Below are 25,907 nucleotides of genomic sequence, written 5' to 3' on the forward strand. Positions count from 1 at the left end.
GTATGAGGGGGACTCTGTTTGCACGTGCCCACAGAAAGGGCTCTGAGTGCCACCCCTGGCACCCGTGCCATAGGTTTGTCACCACTGGTCTAAGACAGCTTCTTGAGTCACAGAATGATTGGCGCATGTGCTCTGTAGACCAATCTGGCCTAGAAGAACTTTACAGAAGGCCGTTCCATGCGTTTGCACCGAGTTGGGACCGGTTACCTCAGCTTTTTTTCTTCTCTGACCAAAAAGGCCCGGAAGTTAAAATTTTAGATCCAACCCCAAACTGATCTAAAAGGTTCTGGTGGATTTTCCGGGCTGTGTGGCCGTGGTCTGGTGGATTTTGTTTCTAACGTTTCGCTTGCATCTGTGACTGGCATCTTCAGAGGTGTATCACAGAGAAAAGTCTGTTTCACACTGTGTCTAAGGCCCCTTCCGCACATGCAGAATAATGCGCTTTCAATCCACTTTCACAGCACTTTGTAACTAGATTTTACTATGCAGAATAACAAAATCCATTTGCAAATAATGGTGAAAGTGGATTGAAAGTGCTTTATTCTGCATGTGTAGAAGGGTCTTAAGTGAGAAGGGAAAGCTTAGTGTGGTTCACATTAAATGTGTGGTATATTGTCCATGTCCTAGGTGGGGAACCAATCCGTAAGTGTTTGGGTGGAACTTGCTATGCAAAGGTGTGGTTGAGTGCATTGTATTGCAGGTGGGGTTATCAGTCCATTTTTTAAGTACTGGGAGCCAGGCTTTGCTAATTTTTAGTGTCTCTTCTTTCTTATTGAAGTGTGTAACAGACTTCCCTCTGTGATACACCTCTGAAGATGCCAGCCACAGATGCAGGCGAAACATTAGGAACAAAATCCACCAGACCACAGCCACACAGCCCGGAAAGCCCACCAGAACCAGTTGAATCCGGCCGTGAAAGCCTTCGACAACACATTGATCTAAAAGGATTAATGTTCTCTAAAGCAATGGCACTCAGTGGCTTGGGAGCCACGTGTGGTTCTTTGACATGCCATTTGCGGCTCTTCTGAGCACCGGTTCCCAAAATGACACCTACCCAGTGTTTCACGAACATGGGCAAGGCTTGTGATTGGCAGGTGGTTCCTGCCTTGAAATACAGAATGGGAAAGCTTCAAACCTCCCTGAGGTGCAGTCCGCTTTCTAGGGATATAAGGCAGTGTGGCTCTTTGAGGGGCTGAGAGCAGTGGTGGGATCCAAAAATTTTAGTAACAGGTTCCCATGGTGGTGGGATTCAAACTGTGGTGTAGCGCCAATGGGGCTGGGCGGGGCACGACAGGGGCGTGGCATTCCTGGGCGAGGCTGTGGCAAGGACGCAGCCACTGCGCCGGTCCTTGGGCGGGAAACGAATGCACGCAGGCGCAGGCTGCCACGCACGCCAGTGCACCTCCTGCTAGAATGCTTCAAGTTCTGTGCGCTACTGCTGAGAGGAGGGGCGTAACTGAGGCAAAAATCATGTGGCAAAATCACCCATTAGTAACCCCCTCTCGGCACACGCAAATAATTAGTAACCTACTCTCGGGAACCTGTGAGAACCTGCTGGATCCCACCTCTGGCTGAGAGTACCCCTGCTTCAAAGACTTTATTCCGGTCAAAACAATTTACTCCCACTGAGACTGACAGCCAGTCTTTTGCGTCGCCAAGACCCATCTCTGAGGAAAAATGACCTTTTTGGCCACACTGAGGAACTTTACTCATTGTAGGTGGCAAATAAGGAGCAAGACACATTAAGGACAATATGGGAATGTGTTGTGAATGTTTCCTGTTGGTTTTGAGAACGACGACTGAGGAGAATTTTACCCGAACGACGTTCAGCGTTTTTTACACTGAGTTCCATTGAGGCAGCTCTTCACCGTTTTAAGCCGACTTGCTCAGTTTATTTTAATTTTTCCTTGCCCGAGGATCCCAAGGCTGGGTTTTCTCCCATGTTGTTGTTGTTACCCTTGAAAAGTAGGTTAAGCTGGAAAAAAAAATGTCTGGCCTGTGGTCACCCAGCAAGCTTTGTGACTGAGCGAGGACTTGAACCCAGTCACACAGATGGCCACAGTAGGAGCTTTTTCCTCAGAAATGCTAATTGATGTCTGGGACACTTGGAGCTGGTCGAGGTTTTGTCCATGCCTTGTGACTGAGGTATCAATTATTTAGAGGTATTGATTATCCGAACGATCACAAGGGCTGTTATCAATTATGATAAGGTTTCAGTTTTTCTGCTACCTCAGGATGAATAATCCGGCCACATGAAGTCTGGTTCACACATTCGTGCTCTTCACTGGATCAGCCAACTTTTAACCTTAGTTTAAAGATGACATCATTAGGGCAGATGAACTTAGCTCTGGCCCCTTCCGCACACGCAAAATAATGTGTTTTCAAACCACTTTCACAACTGTTTGCAGGTGGATTTTGCTATTCCGCACAGCTTCAAAGAGCACTGAAAGCAGTTTGAAAGTGCATTATTCTGCATGTGCGGAAGGAGCCTCTGTGAAGTAGTACCCTGTTTCCCCGAAAATAAGATATCCTCTGAAAATAAGACGTAGTAGAGGTTTTGCTGAAGTGCTTATTATAAAGCATCCCCCAAAAGTAAGACGTAGCAAAGTTTTTGTTTAGAAGCATGCCCGTCGAACAGAACACCAGAGCATGCAGCTGTGGAGCGGAAAAATAAGACATCCCCTGAAAATAAGGACATAGCCCATCTTGGGGAGCAAAAATTAATATAAGACACTGTCTCATTTTCGGGGAAACACAGTGGTGGTGGTAGTACTGTGTTTCCCCGAAAATAAGACAGTGTTTTATATTAATTTTTGCTCCCAAAGATGCGCTATGGCTTATTTTCAGGGGATGTCTTATTTTTCTGTGTTCTGTTCGTCAGGCATGCTTCCAAACAAAAACTTTGCTACGTCTTACTTTCGGGGGATGCCTTATATTTCGCACTTCAGCAAAACCTCTACTATGTCTTATTTCTAGAGGATAGTCTTACTCAAACTGGGGTAGCTATGGGTAATGTAGTAGTAGTAGTGGTAGTGGTAGTAGTAGTAGTAGTAGTAGTAGTAGTAGTAGTAGTAGTAGTAGTAGTAGTAGTAGTAGTAGTAGTTGTTGTTGTTGTTGTTGTTGTTGTTGTTGTTGTTGTTGTTGTTATAGTTTGACTTTATACCCTGCTTTTCTCTTTTGTAAGGAGACTCAAGGTGGCTTGCAACTTCCTTCCTCTTCCCACAACAGACCCCTTGTGAGGCAGGTGGGACTGAGAGAGACTTCTGAGAGAATCGGGACTGGCCCAAGGTCACCCAGCAGGAATTTAGGAGTGCGGAAGCAAATCTGGTTCACCAGATAAGAGTCCACCGCTCAGGTGGAGGAGCAGGGAGTCAAACCCGGTTATCCAGATTAGAGTCCACCTGCTCTTACCCACTACACTACGCTGGCTCTCTGTACATGGGCTTTCTGTACAGGGGCCCAAACATTTTAAAGAATTAGCATACCCATGCAGTACCCACCCTATGCAATGCCCACCCTATGCCAGTGATGGCGAACCTTTTTGAGACCGAGTGCCCAAACCACAATCCAAAACCCACTTATTTATCGCAAAGTGCCAACACAGCAATTTAACCTGAATACTGAGGTTTTAGTTTAGAAAAAAGCGGTTGGCTCCGAGGCAAGCGTTACTCAGGAGTAAGCTTGGTGGTAGTCGGTGGCTTTGCTTTAAAGCAACCGTGCAACTCTCCCAACGGGTGAATCACGACCCTAGGAGGGTTTACTCAGAAGCAAGCCCCATTGCCAGCAACCAAGCTTACTCCCAGGAGAAGGATCGTACTTCAGTTCTTCGCATGGAAATCAGTGGGGTTTAACAGTGCTTAACAGGGTTACCTGCACTGCTTCCCCAAAACTAGGTCTTAGGTTTAATGCTAATAATCGAGCCCAGCGGCCCAGGCCAGCCTGGATGTGTGTGGGGGAGCACTCTGTTTGCGTGTGCCCAAAGAGGGGGCTCTGAGTGCCACCTCTGGCACCTGTGCCATAGGTTTGCCACCACTGCCCTTTGTACCCACCCTGGCTATGGACCTTTGGCATGCTAACATTGCTCATGTAGCTGCTTTCCCCAGGGATCAGCGCTGTTTAAATGCAAAAATTGTCCCAGGAAGGACTTCTGACCCACCAACATCACGTTTGAATCAGGTCCGGCCCGGTCTAAATAAACGATGCATTTATTATGAATTCTCTTTCATAAAGAAATATCCCTGCAAGTCAAAAGACATTGAGCAATGTCTGCCCCCAAAGATCTCAGGATATTTATTTATACCTTACCTTTCTCTACAAGTGGGATCTAAGACGGCTTACGCAATGCTTCTCTGTTTTATCTTCACAACAGTCCTGTGAGGTAGGTCCAAGATCACCCAGCAAGCTTTCGTAGCAGAGCAGGAATTCAAATCTGGGTTTCCCAGATCTTAGTTCAGTGATGGCGAACCTTTTAGAGATCACGCGCCAGGGGCAGAGCGAGGGGAAGCTACGCCCAGGGCACACACGTGTATCTGCGCCCCTGCCACACCTCCCCCCCCCCCCCCCCCGCCCAGCCCCGGAACGCCCCACCATGCCCCCAGAATGTCCTCGTCATGCTCCTACAGGGGCGCGCACAGGGGCGCCCAGCGCCGTGCACCCCTCACCCCCTTGGCACTGTGCCACTGCTGAGTGCCCAGACTGGGGCAACGGCACGCTTGCCCACAAAGAGGGCTCTGAGTGCTACCTCTGGCACATGTGAATGAACCGATCTACCACTCCTACAGGTAGACAGTCTGCATCACCGCATGGAATAAAGAGCTTCCTCCCTCTAAAGATACCAACTCTTTCATACGGATAGTCCCCTGAAAAAGCGTTCTGTGTGACCCAGAACCTTCCGTGTCTCAAACTCACATGCATAGTATCGCTTGTGGGGGCGGGGGAGTGGTAGACCTGGGCTCGCTGCTGTTCCTGTGTCTGAGAGCCAGCGTGGTGTACTGGACAGAATGTTAAACTAGGATACTGGGAGGCCTGAACTGGAAGCTGTCTGAGTGTCCTTGGGCCCGTCACACGCTCTCTGCCTTGCCTACCTCACAGGGTTGTTGGTATAACGGGAGAACAAAGCACTCAGCTGCTTTCACGTCTCCGTGGAGAGAAAGTGGGGATATAAATAGACGCATATGTTTTTTAAAAGCCCCTAATCCAGTGAATTGCAGTCTCTCTCTCCCTTTACCAGTTGTGAGGATTTCAACAAACCCGCCAGCAAAACTGAAGGCTGGAACGTATTATTTATTTAGTGCCTTCATTTCGCCTTTGGGAGGCCCAAAACCCTCTAGTTCCGTGGTGGCGAACCTTTGGCCCTCCAGATGTTATGGACTACAATTTCCCATCAGCCCCTGCCATGCTGGCAGGGGCTGGTGGGAATTGTAGTCCATAACATCTGGAGGGCCAAAGGTTCACCACCACTGCTCTAGTTCGTTCTCCACTCCTCCATTTTAGCCTCGCAACAGTCTTGTGAAGTAGGCCAGGCTGAGAACATGCGAAGGGCCCAAGGTCGCCCAGGGAGCTTCCGTGGCCGAGTGGGGATTCGAACCCGGGTGTCTCAGATCCTAGTCTGGCGCTCAACCCACTATGCGACGCTGCCTATCCCGATATAAATGATTCCCTCTGCCGCCTACTTACCTCCTTTACTGCAAAGCCTCTCCCCCAACAATAAAGCTTGCTTGCAACCACTTAGTGTTGGCAACTCCAGCTTGGGAAATTCCTGGAGAGTGGGGCAGGGAGAGCCGGGGGGGGGGGGGCACAGTTTGGGTAAAGATGGGACTTCAGCTGGGCAAAATGCCCTAGAGCCCATCCCCCCACCTCCCAAAGCAGCCATTTCCTCCAGAGGAACTGATGTCTGTCACCTGTTGTCATTCTGGGAGATCTCCGGGCCGCCCCTGGAGGTTGGCAACCCTAACTTTCTCCCCCAAAATCCCCATTGCATAAAGCCCAAGAAACAGCTGACAACCCCCCCCCCCCAATTCTTCCGACCTCACTTTGAGTCTTTGAAGAAGCCAAAATAAACCAAAAGAAGAAACCATATTACTGAAAGACCTTGAAACTGCAGTGGGGGTGTTGGGGGGGGGGGTCCTTTTATCCCCTTCCCTCTTCCCCTTGCTAAGTTTCGAGGGCAAGCCGGGCTACGCTGTGAAGCCATTAACCCGGTCGCCCCCTGCGCTAACCTCCCCTAGTTTTCGTCCCCTCCCTCTCTCCTGCAGGCCCGGAGGATGAGTCACTGTCTGGTTCGTGGAGCCGCAGGGGGAGGGGGGGTGTTGTTATGTCTGGAATCAGCCGCAGCCCAAACCTTTAAGGGGTGGGGGAATGAGCGCAACCTTTACGCCCCCCCTCCTGGTCCTGGCGAGGAGGGGACCTTTGCATCCTCTTGGCACTGAGCGGGAGGGGCGATTCTTTTGTCTGGTGTAAGGGAGGGGGAACAGATAGGGGCGCTCATGCCACCCCGGACTATAGGGTTGGGGGGGATGACATGCTGCCCCATAGATGTGTGGGAGGTGGGCTGAGCGGCTGCCAAATTCAGATTGTGAGGGAAAGGGGGGCAGTCTGGCCCTTGCAAAGCTTGGAGATATTGGGGGAAGGGAGGAGGGGATATATAGATGCTGTTCTCTGCTCCATCCCTTGAGCTTGGGGGGTGGGGGGGTTGGCGGCAATGAAAGTCTAGTAGGGGCTTCAGCCTCCCCCCCCCCCAGGTCATCTTTTGTTTCTGCTGGAAACAACCCAGAGAGGGCACTGTGTGTGGGGTTGACACACACCCCTGTGTTTCCCAAACAGCGACCCCCTGGAAATGTTTCAGATTGGCAAAACGGAGCACATGGGAATACCACGCCCCTGAGACCCATGCGGGAATTGAGGAGATTTCGCAACTCAGGTGAGATAGTGTGACGTGTGACACGGGGAAGGGACCCCAGACCCAACCTATGCCCTCCACAATCTGGGAAGATGCCCCCCACTTGATCCAGCCCTCTTTCTTTCTCGCTCTGCCTCCGTTTCCATCCAGGTTTCTCTTTGATTCATTTTCCCGTCAAGGTTTCTCTTTTATTCATTCTCTGCACTTGGCAAGATGTTCATATTTTCAGTTTGCTCATGTTTAAAGCAGATTGGGTCACGGAAACGAGCAGCAGTGGAATCCTAGAAATACTTCATAAATGAACGGCAATGTAGAAATACTTCACGCGTGCACGGACTTTACATCCTTGCCATTTGAGGGGACTGAAATATTGGATTTTTGTGTTACATTGAAGTGTCCTTGAATCAGTGGTGTGCTTTGAATATCTCAAGCAGTGAAAGAGCAAAAGGGGGAGGGGTGGAATTCTTCTCCTGTTAGTATGTTGGCAATTTATTTCTAATATGTATTGTTATTGTACTAGCGGTTGTACATGGCTGTTGCACAGAGTTGCAACATGTTAGTAGTGTGACTAAAGCATGCTATCTGACTGAGCCATAGAAAGAACTAAAGGGGGAGGGGTGGAATTCTTTTAGTATGTTGGCAATTTTATTTTTATTATGCATTGTTATTGTACTACCCTGTTTCCCCGAATATAAGACATCCCCAGAAAATAAGACGTAGTAGAGGTTTTGCTAAAGTGTGAAATATAAGGCATCCCCCAAAAGTAAGACGTAGCAAAGTTTTTGTTTGGAAGCACGCCCGACGAACAGAACACAGAAAAATAAGACATCCCCTGAAAATAAGACCTAGCGCATCTTTGGGAGCAAAGATTAATATAAGAAACTGTCTTATTTTCGGGGAAACACGGCATGTACATGGCTGTTGCACAGAGTTGCAGCATGTTATTAGTGACCGAAGCACATCACTTACGCTATCTGACTGAGCCACAGAAAGAACTAAAGGGGGAGAGGTGGAATTCTTCTCCTGTTAATATGTTGGCAATTTCATTTTATTATGCATTGTTATTTCACTGGCTATTGTACATGGCTGTTGCACAGAACTGCAAAGCATTTTAGTAGTGTAGCCAAAGCTTTCAGCGTCCACCTACGCTTATCATCTTGACTGAGACCACCGAAGTGAAACTAAAGGGGGAGGGGTGGAATTCTTCTCCTGTTAGTATGTTGGCAAGTTATTTTTATTATGCATTGTTATTGTACTAGTGTTGAACATGGCTGTTGCACAGAGTTGCAGCATGTTAGTAGTGACCGAAGCACATCACTTACGCTATCTGACTGAGCCATAGAAAGAACTAAAGGGGGAGGGGTGGAATGCTTCTCCTGTTAGCATGCTGGCAATTTCATTTTATTATGCATTGTTATTTCACTGGCTATTGTACATGGCTGTTGCACAGAACTGCAAAGCATTTTAGTAGTGACCGAAGCACGTCACCTACGCTATCTGACTGAGCCATAGAAAGAACTAAAGGGGGAGGGGTGGAATTCTTCTCCTGTTAGTATGTTGGCAAGTTATTTTTATTATGCATTGTTATTGTATTAGTGTTGTACATGGCTGTTGCACAGAGTTGCAGCATGTTAGTAGTGACCGAAGCACATCACTTACGCTATCTGACTGAGCCATAGAAAGAACTAAAGGGGGAGGGGTGGAATGCTTCTCCTGTTAGCATGCTGGCAATTTCATTTTATTATGCATTGTTATTTCACTGGCTATTGTACATGGCTATTGCACAGAACTGCAAAGCATTTTAGCAGTGACCGAAGCACCTCACATACACTATCTGACTGAGCCATAGAAAGAACTAAAGGGGGAGGGGTGGAATTCTTCTCCTGTTAGTATGTTGGCAATTTCATTTTATTATGCATTGTTATTTCACTGGCTATTGTAAGCGTGGCTGGCCAGCATAGAACTGGTAAAGCATTTTAGCAAAAGTGACCGAAGCTATATCATCACTTGCAGCTTTATCTGACTGAGCCACAAAAAGAATTAAAGTGGGAGGGTGGAATGTTTCTCCTGTAAGTACGTTGGCAATTTATTTTTATAACGTATTGTTATTTCACATGGCTGTTGCACAGCACTGCAAAGCATTTTAGCAGTGACCGAAGCACCTCACACACCATATCTGACTGAGGCGCAGAGTCACGACCGGTGACTGTTCCTCCCGATCCCGGCAGGCTTCACCGTCTTTCTCCCTCCTCTCATTCTGCAGGTGGCGGGGCGCAAGGGCTTCCCCCATGTGATCTACGCCCGTCTTTGGCGCTGGCCGGATTTGCACAAAAACGAGCTCAAGCACGTCAAGTTCTGTCAGTTCGCCTTTGATCTGAAGTATGACAGCGTCTGTGTGAACCCATACCACTATGAGCGGGTGGTATCACCTAGTATTGGTGAGCAGGTTAGGGGAGGGATTGAGACATATACATTCAAACCCTACATCCCTAAAGGATGACCTTTGGCCCCTCTCTTTCTCAGCCTTTTACTCAGCTTAATCTACCTTGCAGGGTTGTTGTGAGGAGAGAACAGTGGAGGATTTCGTTCTTTTTGTCTTTCAGTCAGTTCATCAGTTGTTTCCATGGGGACTTTCTCTGGTGGTTGCGCTATTATTTCCTCTCCTGTATTGGCCTTTTCATCTGGCAGTTTTACTATTACATCTCCTGATGTTTCAGGACTATGTACTGTTCTTGCTTCTGGTGTTACAGTTGCATTTCTTTTCACAATTTTTCCAGATTTCTTCTAATTCTATCTCTGTGAACACTTTATTCCATATGAAAAACAAATGGGGGTTTGTTTTTCACCTTCTGAGCCTCCTCAAGAAGTGGCATATTAATTTTCTTAGCAAACAGGCGGCGTGCACCAAAGCTGCAAAGATAACTGATAGATCCATTTTCTCTTCCCTCTTTCTAGGACTGAACATCCAAAATACAGGTGAGAGCTGATGTCTGGGCTGAGGGGTGAAGCCCCAGTGGTGGTGGTGGGGGGTCCGATGGAGGGGGAGCTTTGGGAAGATTTTGAGGATTTCACCGTAACCTTCCGTATCCTCTACAGAGCTCCTGTACGAAGCGGGCGGAGACTCAGCAGGTATGTTCAGGGACAGAGGGGGGAGGTCACAAACCCTGCTGTCTTGACACCCCTCTCGGCCCAGGGGAGGGGGGAGCCAGCTATTTCATCACCAAGGTTACAAGGCCCACCACTCGATTGGGGGCCGGGGTGACCTTAACGTACGATGACCAGACGTCCCGCTTTTGGCGGGACAGTCCCGCCTGAAAACAATTTGTCCCGCATCCCGCGGGTTTTTTGAACTGTCCCGATTTTTGGAAGGCTGCCGCACTGCCTTCTGGGGCGCTCCTGGTTTCCCGCCCTGCCTTCTGGGGCCGCCCACCCGCCTGTCCCGGTTTACAAAGGTGACAATCTGGTCACCTTACCTTAATGACCCATCCACCCCTACGTGGGGATGAGAAAAGGCCCTGGAAATTGAAGAGAGAATCCTTGCCCATCACTAGCTTGCGCGATTAACCAGAGGTGATGGCTGAGAGTGGCCAATTTCCAGATGGTGGATGGAGATTTCCCACTATTGCAGCTGATCTCCAGACAACAGGGATCCGTTCCCCTGGGGAAAACGACCCACATGGAAAGTGGACTTTTCGGCATCGTACCCTATTGAAGCCCCTCCCCCAAACCATGCGCTTCTTAAGCTCCGCCCTCAAAATCCCTGTCAACGACTCGACACTAAGATCACAAAAAGGAACCTGCCAATTCAGCTTCAGAGAACAAACAGCTTGGCCAGAGCTGCCGGTTTCATTTTCTCGCTCAGGGGCTTGCCAGAAGTATCAGGTTCCACCATATTCAAAATACTATTATGGGGTGGATGCAGAGGTGGGATCCAGCAGGTTCTCACCAGTTCCCGAGAGTGGGTTACTAATTATTTGTGTGTGCCGAGAGGGGGTTACTAATTGGGTCCGCTTTGCCGCCTCCACGCCCTCGCCTCCCCGAGAGGCATCCTGCCTTTGAACGTGAAGGTTCCATATAGCAATTGGGACTAATAATGTAACTCCCTGAACTGGGTTAATCCCTTTCAGGTACCGCAATTCATTGATTCTCAGCCTTTCGTGCCTTTTATCTCACCTGTCTCTATCAAAGAACCTGTGTGTTTCACCATTGCTGTGTTCAGATTTGTGAGTTGGGACATTTTCTATAATGTGATGATGATTTAGAAATGACCTGGTGCAAAAAAATTTTGGGGGGGTCGTGGTGGGGTGGCTGCCCATGGGGGGGGCATCCAACTCAGGTTTTGCCCAGGGCTCAGGTTTGCCTAGGTACGCCTCTGCCCCTTTTGCTGAGGGGGGGCTGGCGAGGGAACCTGTTACTAAAATTTTTGGATCCCACCACTGGGTGGATGCTCTATATGGGTACAGTCAATCCACTTTTACACCCAAAAGGCCCAACTGGAGGATTTCTGAGACCAAACCTATCGGAGTTTGGTTAGCCTGAGCCAAAATATACCTAAGCCAAAATGTGATGAATGATTTGATGATGACTGACAAATGTGCATATTGTTAAGTTTCATTGTTTAAATAATCAAAAAAAGACTGCCCGAGCCAAAATATGGTTGACGATTGACAAACCTGTAAGTTGTTAAGTTGTAAGTTGTTAAGATTTATTTGCATTGCATTGTATTGTAAACACTTGTAAGTTTGTACAGTTTATTATGCTGGATGATAAGAGAAGCATTTCTGTATGTATATACAGAAGCAGTGTATAATATGTATATACAGAAGCAGAGGAGCAGCAGTGGCGTAGGAGGTTAAGAGCTCGTGTATCTAATCTGGAGGAACTGGGTTTGATTCCCAGCTCTGCCGCCTGAGCTGTGGAGGCTTCTCTGGGGAATTCAGATTAGCCTGTGCACTCCCACACACGCCAGCTGGGTGACCTTGGGCTAGTCACAGCTTCTCGGAGCTCTCTCAGCTCCACCTACCTCACAGGGTGTTTGTTGTGAGGGGGGAAGGGCAAGGAGATTGTAAGCCCCTTTGAGTCTCCTGCAGGAGAGAAAGGGGGGATATAAATCCAAACTCTTCTTCTTCTTCTGAGCCAAAATATGATGAATGATTTGATGATGACTGACAAATGTGCATATTGTTAAGTTTCATTGTTTAAATAAAAAAAAAAGACTGCCCAAGCCAAAATATGGTTGACGATTGACAAAACTGTAAGTTGTTAAGTTGTAAGTTGCTAAGATTTCTTTGCATTGTATTGTATTGTAAACACTTGTAAGTTTGAACAATTTATTATGCTGGATGATAAGAGAAGCGTTTCTGTATGTATAGTACATTATAAAGGTTTGAAAAGCATCGCTGTCTTAGGACAAGTGAATTAGCCTTTTAGGTGTAAAAGCGGATTGACTGGACCCAGAAATATTAGGCTGCCTGCTCTCGGACATTGAAAACTGGGCTGGATAGACTTCCGATCCAGTCCAAGATGCAAATAAATATCACGTGCTGAATTGGTAGGCAACCTCAGCAGATGGCTGAATTTGGAGTGTGAGTCAGTGGCCCCGTGAATGTGAGCGACTGAACAGTTCTCATGTTTGTGGGTCGGCATACCGCTCATACTGCCTCTCCTGTGCCCAACCTGTACGGTCTTCCTACCTGCAGCCCCTCCCGTCCGGCTAGTGAAAGAAGAGTTCATCCCTGACTGCGTCCACATGGAACTCCAGGGCCCTCTGCCAGCTGACCACCCGGGTCCTGGGAGCAAATCCAGCCACGCTCCAGGAGAACCTTTCCAGCCCTTATCCTCCCTCCAGCTCTCTGAATCGCCCCATCCGACTGTGGGTATCTATCCGACTCTGCCCTTGTCGCCCCCAGGTAAGACTTTGAGGGGGGGCTTCGAAGGGGAGGCGGAGGGACCCTTCACCGCAAACCCTCCGAAGTCAGCGGTTCCCTGAGATTATACAAATTACCTTTTTTTCCTGCCAGGGCCTTCTGGCGGTCCGTTGCTGCCGCTTTTGCATGCCGAGAGTCTTCTACGGATCTCCACCTCGTCGCAAACCCCGGCTCCTCCCCCGGCTCCCCCGGGACCGCAACAGAACGGCTGTGCCCCAAAACTGCCCTACTCGAGTGAGTATCCTCGTTGGAGGGTAGTCATGCCGCTGCCACCTCTGTCCCCGAGAGTCATTGTGCTAAGGCCGGGTGGATGGGGTCTGCCTCAGGCCGGACTGCCAATCTCGCCACTCCCAGAAGGGGTGCATCTACCTAAAAAGGTGGCTAGAGCAGGTCCAGGTGCTGCACCTCCCCCAGCCAAAGCTGCGCTCCACCCCCGCCAGGCAGGGTGCAGTGGAAGCCAGTGATTAGGAAGGGAATTGATAACAAAACTGCATGGATTGTCATGCCCTTATATAAAGCAGTGGTGCGACCGCACTTGGAGTCCTGTGTCCAGTTCTGGTCGCCACATCTCAAAAAGGATATTGAAGAGATAGAAAAAGTGCAGAGAAGGGCAACGGGGAGGATTGAGGGACTGGAGCACCTCCCTGATGAGGAGAGCGCCGCAGCTTTTGGGACTCTTTAGTTTGGCAGGAGGCGCCGGAGGGGGGATATGATTGAAGTTCATAAAAATTATGCATGGGGTGGAAAATGCTGGACAGAGAGAAAAATTTCTCACAATACTAGAACCAGGGGGCATTCATTGAAAATGCTGGGGGGAAGAATTAGGACTAATAAAAGGAAACACTTCTTCACACAACGTGTGATTGGTGTTTGGAATATTCTGCCACAGGAGGTGGTGATGGCCACTAACCTGGATAGCTTTAAAAGGGGCTTGGACAGATTTATGGAGGAGAAGTCGATTTTGGCTACCAATCTTGATCCTCTTTGATCTGAGATTGTAAATGCCTTAACAGTCCAGGTGCTCGGGAGCAACAGCCACAGCAGGCCATTGCTTTCACATCCTGCATGTGAGCTCCCAAAGGCATCTGGTGGGCCACTGCGAGTAGCAGAGAGCTGGACTAGATGGACTCTGGTCTGATCCAGCTGGCTTGTTCTTATGTTCTTATGATCTCTATGTGCTGATTGTGAAGGGGGTGAGCCGGCTCGCTTGCCCCCCCCCCCTCACATGCAGATCAGGGTTTATCACTTTTTTTGGTGGGAGGGGGAAGCATCTGTCCAGACTCTGAGGAAATACAGCCACAATCTGACAGCCGCACTGCAGCCCAGCAATCGTAATTCATTTTGAGGATTTTCGCAATTTCACCTTCAGCCAGTGATTGGGGGGGGGGGGGGGGTTCCCCACTTTTGTGCCAAAAATCAATTATTGATTAATATATTGAAGATCCAGTGTCAGTAAAGCAAGTGGAGTATATATATACACCTGTGAAATGCCCAGGGTAGGAGAAAGAACCTCCTATTTAGCAGAAGGCCCTTGCTTTCACATCCTGCAGGTGAGCTCCCAAAGTCACCTGGTGGGCCACTGCGAGTAGCAGAGAGCTGGACTAGATGGACTCTGGTCTGATCCAGCAGGCTTGTTCTTATGTTCTTATGTTCTTAACCATTTGCGTTGGTTAAAAATGTTAAAGGTGCAGTGTGCAAGTGTAATTTGTATGCGTTAAGTGGAATTCCCCCATTTTAGCATTTACATGTAACACTGAAGTTGCATAATCTGAAGTTGCATAAGGGCATTTGCATACCCTGTTTCCCCGAATATAAGACATCCCCTGAAAATAAGACGTAGTAGAGTTTTTGCTGAAGTGCTAAATATAAGGCATCCCCCGAAAGTAAGACATAGCAAAGTTTTTGTTTGGAAGCATGCCCGTCGACCAGAGCATGCAGCTGTGGAGCAGAAAAATAAGACATCCCCTGAAAATAAGACATAGTGCATCTTTGGGAGCAAAAATTAATATAAGACACTGTCTTATATTCGGGAAAACACGGTAGTAATTTGCCTGTGCATTTAGGTCCTAATTTATAGTCCATTTTATTGCTTCCTGCAGAGAGACATCCTGAGTGTGGGTGGTGTTCACTAGCCATTGTCTTGATTCTAGTGTTTTTAAGTACCGGTAGCCAAATTTTGTTCATTTTCGTAGTTTCTTCCTTCCTGTTGAAATTGTCCATGTACTTGTGAATTTCAATGACTTCTCTGCATAATCTGACTTAATGGCTGTCAGAGTGGTCCGGAATTTCTGTGTTTTCAAATAACATTCTGTGTCAAGTTTGGTTTATAACATGTTCTGTTGCTGCTGATTTTTTTTACTGTCCTTCAAATGTTGTCCTGTGTGGCCAATTGGCCATGCTGGCAGGGGCTGATGGGAATTGTAGTCCATAACATCTGGAGTGCCAAAGGTTTGCCACCACAGACCTAGAGTTCAGGGACGTGGCCCTGTCTTTTAGCAGGCCCAGTCCTGCCTTGGACTAACTTTTCAAGTTATTGTTGAAACGCTCATGGTAACTTGAAAAGATAGCCCAAGGCACGAAACCACCCCCACTTACTTTAAGTCTGCCGACAGCCAGCTGAAACAACAGCCTGCTGCGGCTAGGGTGTTTCAGCTCCAATTTTGCGGCCCCCCCACGTGACCAGATGGCGTGTGCCCAGAGACGTGGGTTACCCCATGTCCCTGGGCAGATACGCCACTGTATGGGCCTGACTTGGACTCAGGTAGCTGCACGAATTCCCTCTCATCATTCCTCTTGTTTTCTTTCTCCCTGCATTTCTGCAAGACTCAGCAGCCAGCTGGCCCACTGCCGGGAGCTCCACAAACTACTCATTCGGAGGAGGGAGTCAGCAGCCCACCCCTCCGCCACCCCCCACGCCGCCACTGCAGCAGCAGCAGAACGGACGGAATCACCCGCAGCCTGCCCTCCACCACTCAAGCCATTACTGTATGTCTGGGCAAGCTAAATGTGGGGAGGGATGATAAGAGGAGGAGGGGAGGAGGTTGATTTCCAAAAATACAAGGTGCCGAGGCATACTCCTCTCTTAAGGAGCAGCAGTGGCGTAGGAGGTTAAGAGCTCGTGTATCTAATCTGGAGGAACCGGGTTTGATTCCCCGCTCTGCCGCCTGAGCTGTGGAGGCTTATCTGGGGAATTCAGATTAGCCTGTGCACTCCCACACATGCCAGCTGGGTGACCTTGGGCTAGTCGCAGTTCTTCGGAGCTCTCTCAGTCCCACCTACCTCACAGGGTGTTTGTTTTTTTTTGGGGGGGGGGGTGAGGAGATTGTAAGCCCCTTTGAGTCTCCTACAGGAGATAAAGGGGGAATATAAATCCAAACTCTTCTTCTTCATAAGAAAGGGTCTCCTAGCTGTGACAAAGAAGAAGAAAAAATGCCACAACTAGAAACACAAATTGGCAAATGGCAGGAAGATAGTGCCATGGGCTGGATGACCTAGGCTAGTTACGGGAACTAAGCAGGGTCAGACCCGGTTTGTACTTAGGTGGGAGACCACTAAGGAATCCCGAAGTCACTATGCGGAAGGCAAAGGCAAACCCACCTCTGAACATCTAACATTCTGTTCTTCTGAAGTGGGAGGGAGTCAGCATCTGTTGGTCAAGAATCTAAGGAATTGCTGGAGGTCCCCTTTTGTCCTTGGCTCCTGAAGGAGAGTAAATTCTACTGCTTGGAGGGGAGAGGAGGGGGAAGAGGGGAGGGAAGAAGCTGCCACAGGGTAGGTGTGTGCCTCTGATGCAGCGCAGAGGGTGTGTGCTTTGGATGCCAATTCTCTGTTATCGTAATATCAATACATCAATAGGAGCAATTGAAGAAGCAGGAAGGAGCAGGCAACTTGGAAGTGGGGAACGAGGGAAAGGCATACAAAGCAGCGCGAGGGAGTAGGAAGGCTGGCCTTGGGCCCTAGGCAGAGCTGTGCTCCCTGGCAAATCCGTCCCGCTCTTGTGGTGAAGTAAAATTAAAATCGTGCTTCAAGTGGTTTCGCTTGCCGCGGAGAGAGTGGGAAGTGAAAGCAGGGCTAGAGGAAATACGTCCATACAAGAAATCTCTCTGTAGCAGATATTTGCCTCCACTACGCAGCAAACACCTTGTGCGTAATCGGCCAATAAGAGCTTTAAGGGCCTGAAACCCACTTGTGTTACTCTGCTGTACGTACCACTTGTGGGCATCCCCCTGACCCCCTATGTCCTGTCTTTGGTGTTCAGGGTCCACACACCACAGCTCAACTTCCTACCAGCACCCGGTTTCCAGCCACCCAGGTAAGTGATGCCCACCATTATTTGTCCTCATTTCCCTTTTACAACCACGCCTTCCTGGAAGTTTAACTCTTTCCTCACCACAGGGCCTGAATTCTGGTGTTCCATTGCCTATTTTGAGATGGACGTGCAGGTGGGCGAGATCTTCAAGGTACTGTCCAACTGCCCCGTGGTGACTGTGGATGGCTACGTGGACCCATCCGGGGGAGACCGCTTCTGCCTGGGGCAGCTCTCAAACGTCCACCGCACAGATACCAGCGAGCGGGCCAGGTGAGGGATGCACCTAGCAGTGTCTTTGTGTGTGTTCCCGCCATGCTCAAAGGAACACCTGCACTACAAATTTATAACTGGCTTCCGCTCCATTTATTCCAGCTAAAGAATTCTGGGAGCTGTAGTTCTGGAGAGAGTTCTCAAATCTCTAAAAGTCCTCTACGCAGTGGCGTAGGAGGTTAAGAGCTCGTGTATCTAATCTGGAGGAACCGGGTTTGATTCCCAGCTCTACCGCCTGAGCTGTAGAGGCTTATCTGGGGAATTCAGATTAGCCTGTACACTCCCACACACGCCAGCTGGGTGACCTTGGGCTAGTCACAGCTTCTCGGAGCTCTCTCAGCCCCATTTAGCTCACAGGGTGTTTGTTGTGAGGGGGGAAGGGCAAGGAGATTGTAAGCCCCTTTGAGTCTCCTACAGGAGAGAAAGGGGGTATATAAATCCAAACTCTTCTTCTTCTTCTTCTTCTTCTTCTTCTTCTTCTTCTTCTTCTTCTTCTTCTTCTTCTTCTTCTTCTTCTTCTTCTATACTCATTTCTACAGAAAGATTAAAGTACAGTTCTATATTCAACCACCACATCATGGACCTTCTTTGCCGCAGAATGCTCCATTTGGGTCCTAGTGCCTACCTAGTTCTGCCCCCCTCCCTCCCTCCCCCCCCGCTTTCATTCGCCTTTTGCCATCCCTCCTTTTGCCAGCAGAGGTGTAGCGGTTAAGAGCAGCTGCACTCTAATCTGGAGAACCAGGTTTGACTCCCAGCTCTGCCGCTTGAGCTGTGGAGGCTTATCTGGCGAACCAGATTAGCTTGTGAACTCCCAACACACGCCAGCTGGGTGACCTTGGGCTAGTCACAGCTATTTGGAGCTCTCTCGACCCCACCTACCTCACACTGTGCCCCAGACACAGTTCCCCCCCGCTATGGCTTTGCCCACAACACACAGCCCAGAAAACCCAAAAGAGCACATCGGTTCCATCCGCGAAAGCCTTCATCCATACAAAAAGTGTGACTCTAAAGATCCATTTTTACTTATGTTGCTAAAGATCAACGGGCAATATTTTCTTTTCTAAATGTTATAACCAGTGCAGACCAAACTGGGAGTCTTTATGGGAAATGTACTTTTGTGTGGCTTTTCTTTGTTTAAAGAGAACTTGTTTAAGGATCATAGAATCATAGAGTTAGAAGAGACCCCAATGTTTTACTAATAAAATAAAAATAAAATAAAAAGTTCTATGTATTGTCGAAGGCTTTCACGGCCAGAATCACTTGGGTGCTGTGTGGTTTCCAGGCTGTATGGCCGTGTTCTCGCAGCATTCTCTCCTGACGTTTCGCCTGCATCTGTGGCTGGCATCTTCAGAGGATCTTCAGGAGCAGCAGTGGCGTAGGAGGTTAAGAGCTCGTGTATCTAATCTGGAGGAACCAGGTTTGATTCCCAGCTCTGCCGCCTGAGCTGTGGAGGCTTCTCTGGGGAATTCAGATTAGCCTGTACACTCCCACACACGCCAGATGGGTGACCTTGGGCTAGTCACAGCTTCTCGGAGCTCTCTCAGCCCCACCTACCTCACAGGGTGTTTGTTGTGAGGGGGGAAGGGCAAGGAGATTGTAAACCCCTTTGAGTCTCCTGCAGGAGAGAAAGGGGGGATATACATCCAAACTCTTCTTCTTCTTCTTCTGAAGATGCCAGCCACAGAGGCAGGCAAAACATCAGGAGAGAATGCTGCTAGAACACAGCCATACAGCCCGGAAACCACACAGCACCCCACTGTTTAAGTTCTAATAAAAGTACTAATGTCTAAGAACTAATAAAAATGTCAATGCAGACCCAAAAAAAGGTGCCCGTTTATCTTGCTGTGAGCAGATGTGTGCATTTGGGAGGGGGAGAAATGGGGCATTGATCCGCCAGCTGTGGCGGCAGGGTTGGGGCCATTCCCTGTGCGCTCCCCTCTTCCCCTCTTGCAGGCTGCACATCGGGAAAGGTGTTCAGCTCCAATGCCGAGGGGAAGGGGACGTCTGGATGCGGTGTCTGAGTGACCACGCAGTCTTTGTGCAGAGCTACTACCTGGACCGGGAAGCTGGCCGTGCACCTGGAGACGCCGTACACAAGATATATCCTGGTGCTTACATCAAGGTAGGAATAGTGGCTTTTCAGCGCCTTACAACAGAAAGGCACAGTGGGACAATCTAGTCCAATGCTGCGTAGTGGCTAAGTGGTGTAGTGGCTAAGAGCAGTGGCTAAGAGCAGGTGCACTCTGATCTGGAGGAACCAGGTTTGATTCCCAGCTCTGCCGCCTGAGCTGTGGAGGCTTATCTGGGGGATTCAGATTAGCCTGTGCACTCCCACACACGCCAGCTGGGTGACCTTGGGCTAGTCACAGCTTTTCGGAGCTCTCTCAGCCCCACCCACCTCACAGGGTGTTTGTGGTGAGGGGGGAAGGGCAAGGAGATTGTAAGCCCCTTTGAGTCTCCTACAGGAGAGAAAGGGGGGATATAAATCCAAAATTCTTCTCTTCTTCTTCTACATGTGTGCTCTGTGGCTCAGAATACGGAGGTACTTTCACACACGAATAACACACTTTCCATTTTATTTGCAACTGGATTTCACTATGTGAAATGGCAAAATCCACTTGCAAACAATTGCTGGAGTGCACAGAGTGCCTTGTTCCCGGGTGTGTAAGCAAAGAAGAATCTCCAAGCCCAGGGCTCTGCTGAAAAGTTGCCTGCGGGACTAGCTACTTCAGAAAGAAGGCTCGAAGGAGTGAGCCAATCTACGTTCCTGGCAGGGGCACTGCTTTCCCATCATCCAATCAGACTGTACTGGATTTTGTGGGGCTTTGGAAACATGGAAAATCTGCATAAATAAGTTGTTGCGCAGTGATGTCCTCTAACACCTTCAAGTCTTCTGGGGGGGTGGGGGGGAACGTATTTTTATTCCTGTAGAAGCAGGCAAACCCATGCCCAGAAACCTATGGCCATTTTTTTTGCCATCAAGCAAGCTCCATTTTCCCATGCCTTTGTTCCTCCACCTAGCTGTGGCTTCAGCATACCATTCCCTCATCATCATCATCATCATCATCATCATAGTTAATACCTCGCTCTCTCCTGCGAGAGAGAGTTGCTTTTTATATTCCCTTGCCCCCCGCCCCCCGCACTCAGCGTGTTTAGCCATTGAAATCTGTATTCAGCACCTTTTAAAAAGCCCTTCAGTGTTTAAAAAATAATATTTTAATCAATCATCACTTGAGGCAAGGAGGCTTCTTGATTGCCCAAAAGGCCAGCTAATCAGCACTGGCAATACTCAGTGGGGAAGTGAACTTTGTGATTGTCGCAGCCACTAGCCAATCAGCATAGGTGAGGTGGGCTTTCGATTGTTACAAGTACCAGCCAATCAGGGTGAATCCGAGAGTGCTACTAAGGATAGCCAATCAACATTCTACACAGCCCTCTTCTGAAAAGCAGAGGACCTTGATGATTTCTTGGTTGGTAGTTTCTACATCTCTCAAAAAAGGGATGAGTACAGAGGCACGGTTGGGATCCATCGCTCAAGATGCACCCTCTGATCCTAAGCATCTGAGAGCCAGCGTGGTGTAGTGGTTAAGAGCAGGTGCACTCTAATCTGGAGAACCAGCTCTGCCGCTTGAGCTGTGGAGGCTTCTCTGGTGAACTAGATTATCTTCTGCACTCCAACACATGCCAGCTGGGTGACCTTGAGCTAGTCACAGTTCTGCGGAGCTCTCTCAGCTCCACCCACCTCACAGGGTGTTTGTTGTGGGGGGGGGGGGAAGGGAAAAGAGATTGTAAGCCCCTTTGAGTCTCCTTACAGGAGAGAAAGAGTTCTTTTTAAAATTTATATTCCCCCCTTTCTCTCCTGCAGGAGACTCAAAGGGGCTTACAATCTCCTTGCCCTTCCCCCCTCACAACAAACACCCTGTGAGGTAGGTGGGGCTGAGAGAACTCCGAGAAGCTGTGACTAGCCCAAGGTCACCCAGCTGGCGTGTGTGGGAGTGCACAGGCTAATGTGGGAGTGCACAGGCTAATGTGCCCAGATAAGTCTCCACAGCTCAGGCGGCAGAGCTGGGAATCAAACCCAGTTCCTCCAGATTAGATACACGAGCTCTTAACCTCCTACGCCACTGCTGCTCCAAACTCCTCCTCCTCCTTGCATTTTTACCACCTTGGGGGCAAATCTCTGGCCCACCTGCAAAGGAACATCTTGTAGCCCTCGGGTTGAACCCCCAGCTGATGCGGCGAAACAGGCCAATCCATTCCCTCTGTTTTCTTCCCACCCAGGTGTTCGACCTGCGTCAGTGCCACCGCCAGATGCACCAGCAGGCAGCCACGGCTCACGCGGCAGCAGCAGCTCAAGCAGCAGCGGTGTCCGGGAGCATCCCTGGGCCTGGCTCAGTGGGAGGCATCGCCCCGGCTGTTGGTAAGGGTCAAGTGGAGGTGGCCACGACCTTCCTATGATACGATAGTAGAAAGAGAGATCGGCAACCCCAGCTATAAAACGGTCCGGAAAGCTGTGTCCAGTGTAGATTTACAGGGCACGCCTCATAGCTCCTGAGGCAGCTCAGGACTCTGCTGTCCGTCTGCCTCAGGTGTTGTTAGGAAAGTTTCCTGGCAGATAGAATAGTTCCTCCATGAAACAGCATTCCTCAGAAGGTGATGGGCACTCCTCCTATGGAGATTTTTAAGCAGAGACTAGATTCTAATACAGGATGGGTGACACCTGGCTTGACAACACTACATGCGAAAGGGATCTGGGAGTCCTAGTAGACCCCAAACTGAACATGAGTCAGCGGTGTGATGCAGCAGCCAAGAAAGCCAATGTGATTCTGCACTGTATCAATAGGAGTATAGTATCTCGACCGAGGGATGTAATTGTCCCTCTCTATTCTGCATTAGACAGACCTCACCTGGAATATTATGTACAGTTCTGGGCACCGTAATTCAAAAAGGATATTGACAAGCTAGAACAAGTCCAGAGGAGGGCAACCAAAATGATAAAAAGTCTGGAAATCCATGCCCTACGAGGAGAGACTTAGGGAGCTGGGGATGTTTAGTTTGGTGAAGAGAAGGTTAAGAGGTGACATGAAAGCCATGTTTAGATATTTGTAGGGATGTCAGGTTGAAGATGGAGCAAACTTGTTTTCTGCTGCTCCAGAGACTAGAACAAGGATTCAAACGGAGAGAAAAGAGATTCCACCTAAACCTCAGGAAAAAATTCCTGACAGTCAGGGCTGTTCGACAGTACAATTCATTGCCTCGGAGTGTGGTGGAGTTTCCTTCTTTGGAGGTTTTTAAAGAGAGGCTGGATGGCCATCAGTCAGGAGTGCTTTGATTGTGTGTTCCTGCATGGCATGGGGTTGGACTTGATGGCCCTTGTGGTCTCTTCCAACTCTATGATTCTGTGAACTTAGGCAGATTGTCAGAGGGAGGGCAAGAAGGGATGAGTCAACGCTCTGCTCTTGTAACCCTTTCTTACATCCGTAGGGTAATGCCAATTGCCACTTTGAGGCCAGGAAGAAATGTCTAATTGTTTAAGTGTTCTTTGAATATTAGCGATACTGGAACGACACTACCATTGGCCATACAGGTGCTTGCTTGGAATGCTAAACTTGGAGCAGCCTACCCCACTTTTGTTATGGTTGAACCACCTAGAGCAGGGGTGGCGAACCTTTGGCACTCCAGATGTTATGGACTACAATTCCCATCAGCCACTGCCAGCATGGCCATGCTGGCAGGGGCTGATGGGAATTGTTGTCCATAACATCTGGAGTGCCAAAGGTTCGCCACCATGGACCTAGAGCAGGGGTGGCCAACCTATGGTGCTCCAGATGTTCGCGAATTCAAGTACCTTATCAGCCTCTGCTGGCATGGCCATCAATGGAATATGCCGGCAGGGGCTGATGGGAATTGTTGTCCATAACATCTGGAGTGCCAAAGGTTCGCCACCATGGACCCAGAGCAGGGGTGGCCAACCTATGGTGCTCCAGATGTTCATAGACTAAAATTCCCATCAGCCTCTGCTGGCATGGCCAATGGAATATGCCGGCAGGGGCTGATGGGAATTGTAGTCCATAACATCTGGAGTGCCAAAGGTTCGCCACCATGGACCCAGAGCAGGGGTGGCCAACCTATGGTGCTCCAGATGTTCATAGACTAAAATTCCCATCAGCCTCTGCTGGCATGGCCAATGGAATATGCCGGCAGGGGCTGATGGGAATTGTAGTCCATAACATCTGGAGTGCCAAAGGTTCGCCACCATGGACCTAGAGCAGGGGTGGCCAACCTATGGTGCTCCAGATGTTCATAGACTAAAATTCCCATCAGCCTCTGCTGGCATGGCCAATGGAACATGCCGGCAGGGGCTGATGGGAATTGTAGTCTATAAACATCGGGGGCGCCATAGGTTGGCCACCCCTAACCTAGAGGTTGGAAACCCTATTGATAGCCAAGTATCGTCCCTGTCCTAAACTTCCTTTTTCCCACCTTGCTCATCTCCAGGACTCTCTGCAGCGGCTGGGATTGGGGTCGACGATCTCCGCCGCCTGTGCATCCTGCGGCTCAGCTTTGTCAAGGGCTGGGGGCCCGACTACCCCCGACAAAGCATCAAGCATACCCCCTGCTGGATTGAGGTTCATCTCCACCGGGCCCTGCAACTCTTGGATGAGGTGCTCCACACCATGCCACTGGCCGACCCAGGTCCCGTCAACTAGAAGGACGGTGGCGGATCACGAGGTCTTGTGCTCCTCATAGCCAGAGCCCCCGCAAGCTCTGTGGGGCTGTCTGCACTGCGCAAAAGACTTCTGACCCCACCCCAACTCCTGTGTGAGGGGAGGTAGGGATAGATTCCTGCTGTCCTTCAAAGGGCCAAGATGGTGGGATCTTTAGTTGGCCACCACGTTGCAGTGTTCTGCTGGCCACCACAAGAAACACGATTCGTCCTGTTCGAAACCAGCAACGGAAGAAAATGTCTCGGTGGATCTCCTTTCTGAGATCTTCGAGCCACTGTGGACCCACTTGGACTACCTTCTCACTTATCTTCAAAGCTGCGAAGTGGCCATAGGTCGCCTGAGAACAGCTGGCGAATGACCGTCTCCCGTACCCTCGTTTTACGTGACCCTCGTCCTCGGATCTATTGCTATGCTTTAAGTGTCAAGCGGCAGCCAAATAATGGAAAATGCCAAAAAAAAAGAAGAAAAGCCATCTGAAACCTCTCGCACTACACCGGCCAATGGATGGCTGAACCACTGTCTTGGTGGCTGGCAGTTGTAGCCTGCAGCCCACATCTGGCACGTGCAGAAGTTGCAGTTGTCCAAATGCCTTTCAGGGTTAGCCAGGGTAATGTGCATGCCATCGTGGGAATCCCGTGCACCCAAGTCTTGTTGTGTTGTCGAAGGCTTTCACAGCCGGAGTCAACTGGTTCTGGTGGGTTTTCCGGGCTGTGTGGCCGTGGTCTGGTGGATCTTGTTCCGAACAACAAGTCTGGTTGTTCGCCGCTGCTAGAAGCGGCAGCGGAAGACAAATTGAAAAGAAAAACAAGGGCTTGTCTGACTGGTTTTATCGTGTACTTAACAGGAAGTTCTTACCATAGATTTTCTGACAATTCCTAGAGTTACCATTGTCACTTCTGGGTTGCTCTGGGAATTAGCAGAAAATGTATGGTAAGAGCATCCGATAAGTATATGAGTGCCTGTTTTCCTTTTTCATCTTTTCTCCCAGGACGCTGCCCCCTGCCCACAACCTTAGCATGTAGTTCCCTTGTTCCTTGGAAGAATGTCAAATGTGGGGGTAGAATTTGACTCCTCAGTGCTTTGAGGACGGGTGTTTCAGGTCCTTACATTTTTGAAAGTTTGTGGGCTGAAATTTGAGACCTCCTGGAACAGTGGATGAGGTCTACAGTTGTCAGAGCTTGGTTGTGTTGTCTTCTGCATCTCAGTTCTGTCAACCTCACCCCTACCTGGAAGGGTTGCCATCTCTGCATTGGGAAATTCCTGGAGATTTTGGCGATAGGACCTGGAGAAGGTTTGGAAGGAGAGGGGACCTCAACAGGGTATAATGCCATAGAGTCCCTCCTCCAAAGCATCCCTTTTCTCCAGGGAAACCTATCTCGGTTGTCTGGAGATCAATTACAATAGAGCAAGATTTCCAGGTTCCAGCTGGAGGTTGGAAACTCTAATGACTAAGAAGAGTTGGATTTAATATCCCCCTTTCTCTCCTGTAAGGAGACTCAAAGGGGCTTACACACTCCTTTCTCTTCCCCCCTCACAACAAACACCCTGTGAGGTAGGTGGGGCTGAGAGAGTTCAGAAGAACTGTGGCTAGGCCACGGTCACCCAGCTGGCATGTGTTGGAATGCATAAGCTAACCAGTTGTTTAAAAATTATAATCCCGCCACTGGGTACACCTAAAGCCAGTCTAGGCACTTTAATGTCATCACCCTATTGGTAGACCATGGAGAGGCCTTGGTTTTACACAGTGGTGGGATCCAAAAATTTTAGTAACAGGT

General features: G+C 49.2%; 1 protein-coding gene across 3 annotated transcripts in view; it reads left to right on the plus strand.

Annotated features, from left to right (window-relative positions):
- Positions 1-25,565, plus strand: part of LOC125440182 (mothers against decapentaplegic homolog 4-like) — a 32,739-nt gene extending 7,174 nt beyond the window's left edge. For 2 of the 3 annotated variants that reach the window (XM_048509856.1, XM_048509864.1), the window contains exons 3-13: positions 9,162-9,336; positions 9,854-9,874; positions 9,995-10,027; positions 12,598-12,807; positions 12,919-13,059; positions 15,649-15,810; positions 17,084-17,137; positions 17,221-17,404; positions 19,358-19,526; positions 21,686-21,824; positions 23,903-25,565. In XM_048509856.1, coding sequence (XP_048365813.1) covers positions 9,162-9,336; positions 9,854-9,874; positions 9,995-10,027; positions 12,598-12,807; positions 12,919-13,059; positions 15,649-15,810; positions 17,084-17,137; positions 17,221-17,404; positions 19,358-19,526; positions 21,686-21,824; positions 23,903-24,114 — 1,500 coding nt within the window. In that variant the 3' untranslated portion in view covers positions 24,115-25,565. The remainder of the gene's footprint in view (positions 1-9,161; positions 9,337-9,853; positions 9,875-9,994; positions 10,028-12,597; positions 12,808-12,918; positions 13,060-15,648; positions 15,811-17,083; positions 17,138-17,220; positions 17,405-19,357; positions 19,527-21,685; positions 21,825-23,902) is intronic. The other variant, XM_048509872.1, reaches the window with a different exon arrangement.
- The last annotated feature ends 342 nt before the right edge of the window (positions 25,566-25,907 follow it).

The sequence above is a fragment of the Sphaerodactylus townsendi genome, linkage group LG01, assembly GCF_021028975.2.
Source record: "Sphaerodactylus townsendi isolate TG3544 linkage group LG01, MPM_Stown_v2.3, whole genome shotgun sequence".
NCBI classification, from domain to species: domain Eukaryota; kingdom Metazoa; phylum Chordata; class Lepidosauria; order Squamata; family Sphaerodactylidae; genus Sphaerodactylus; species Sphaerodactylus townsendi.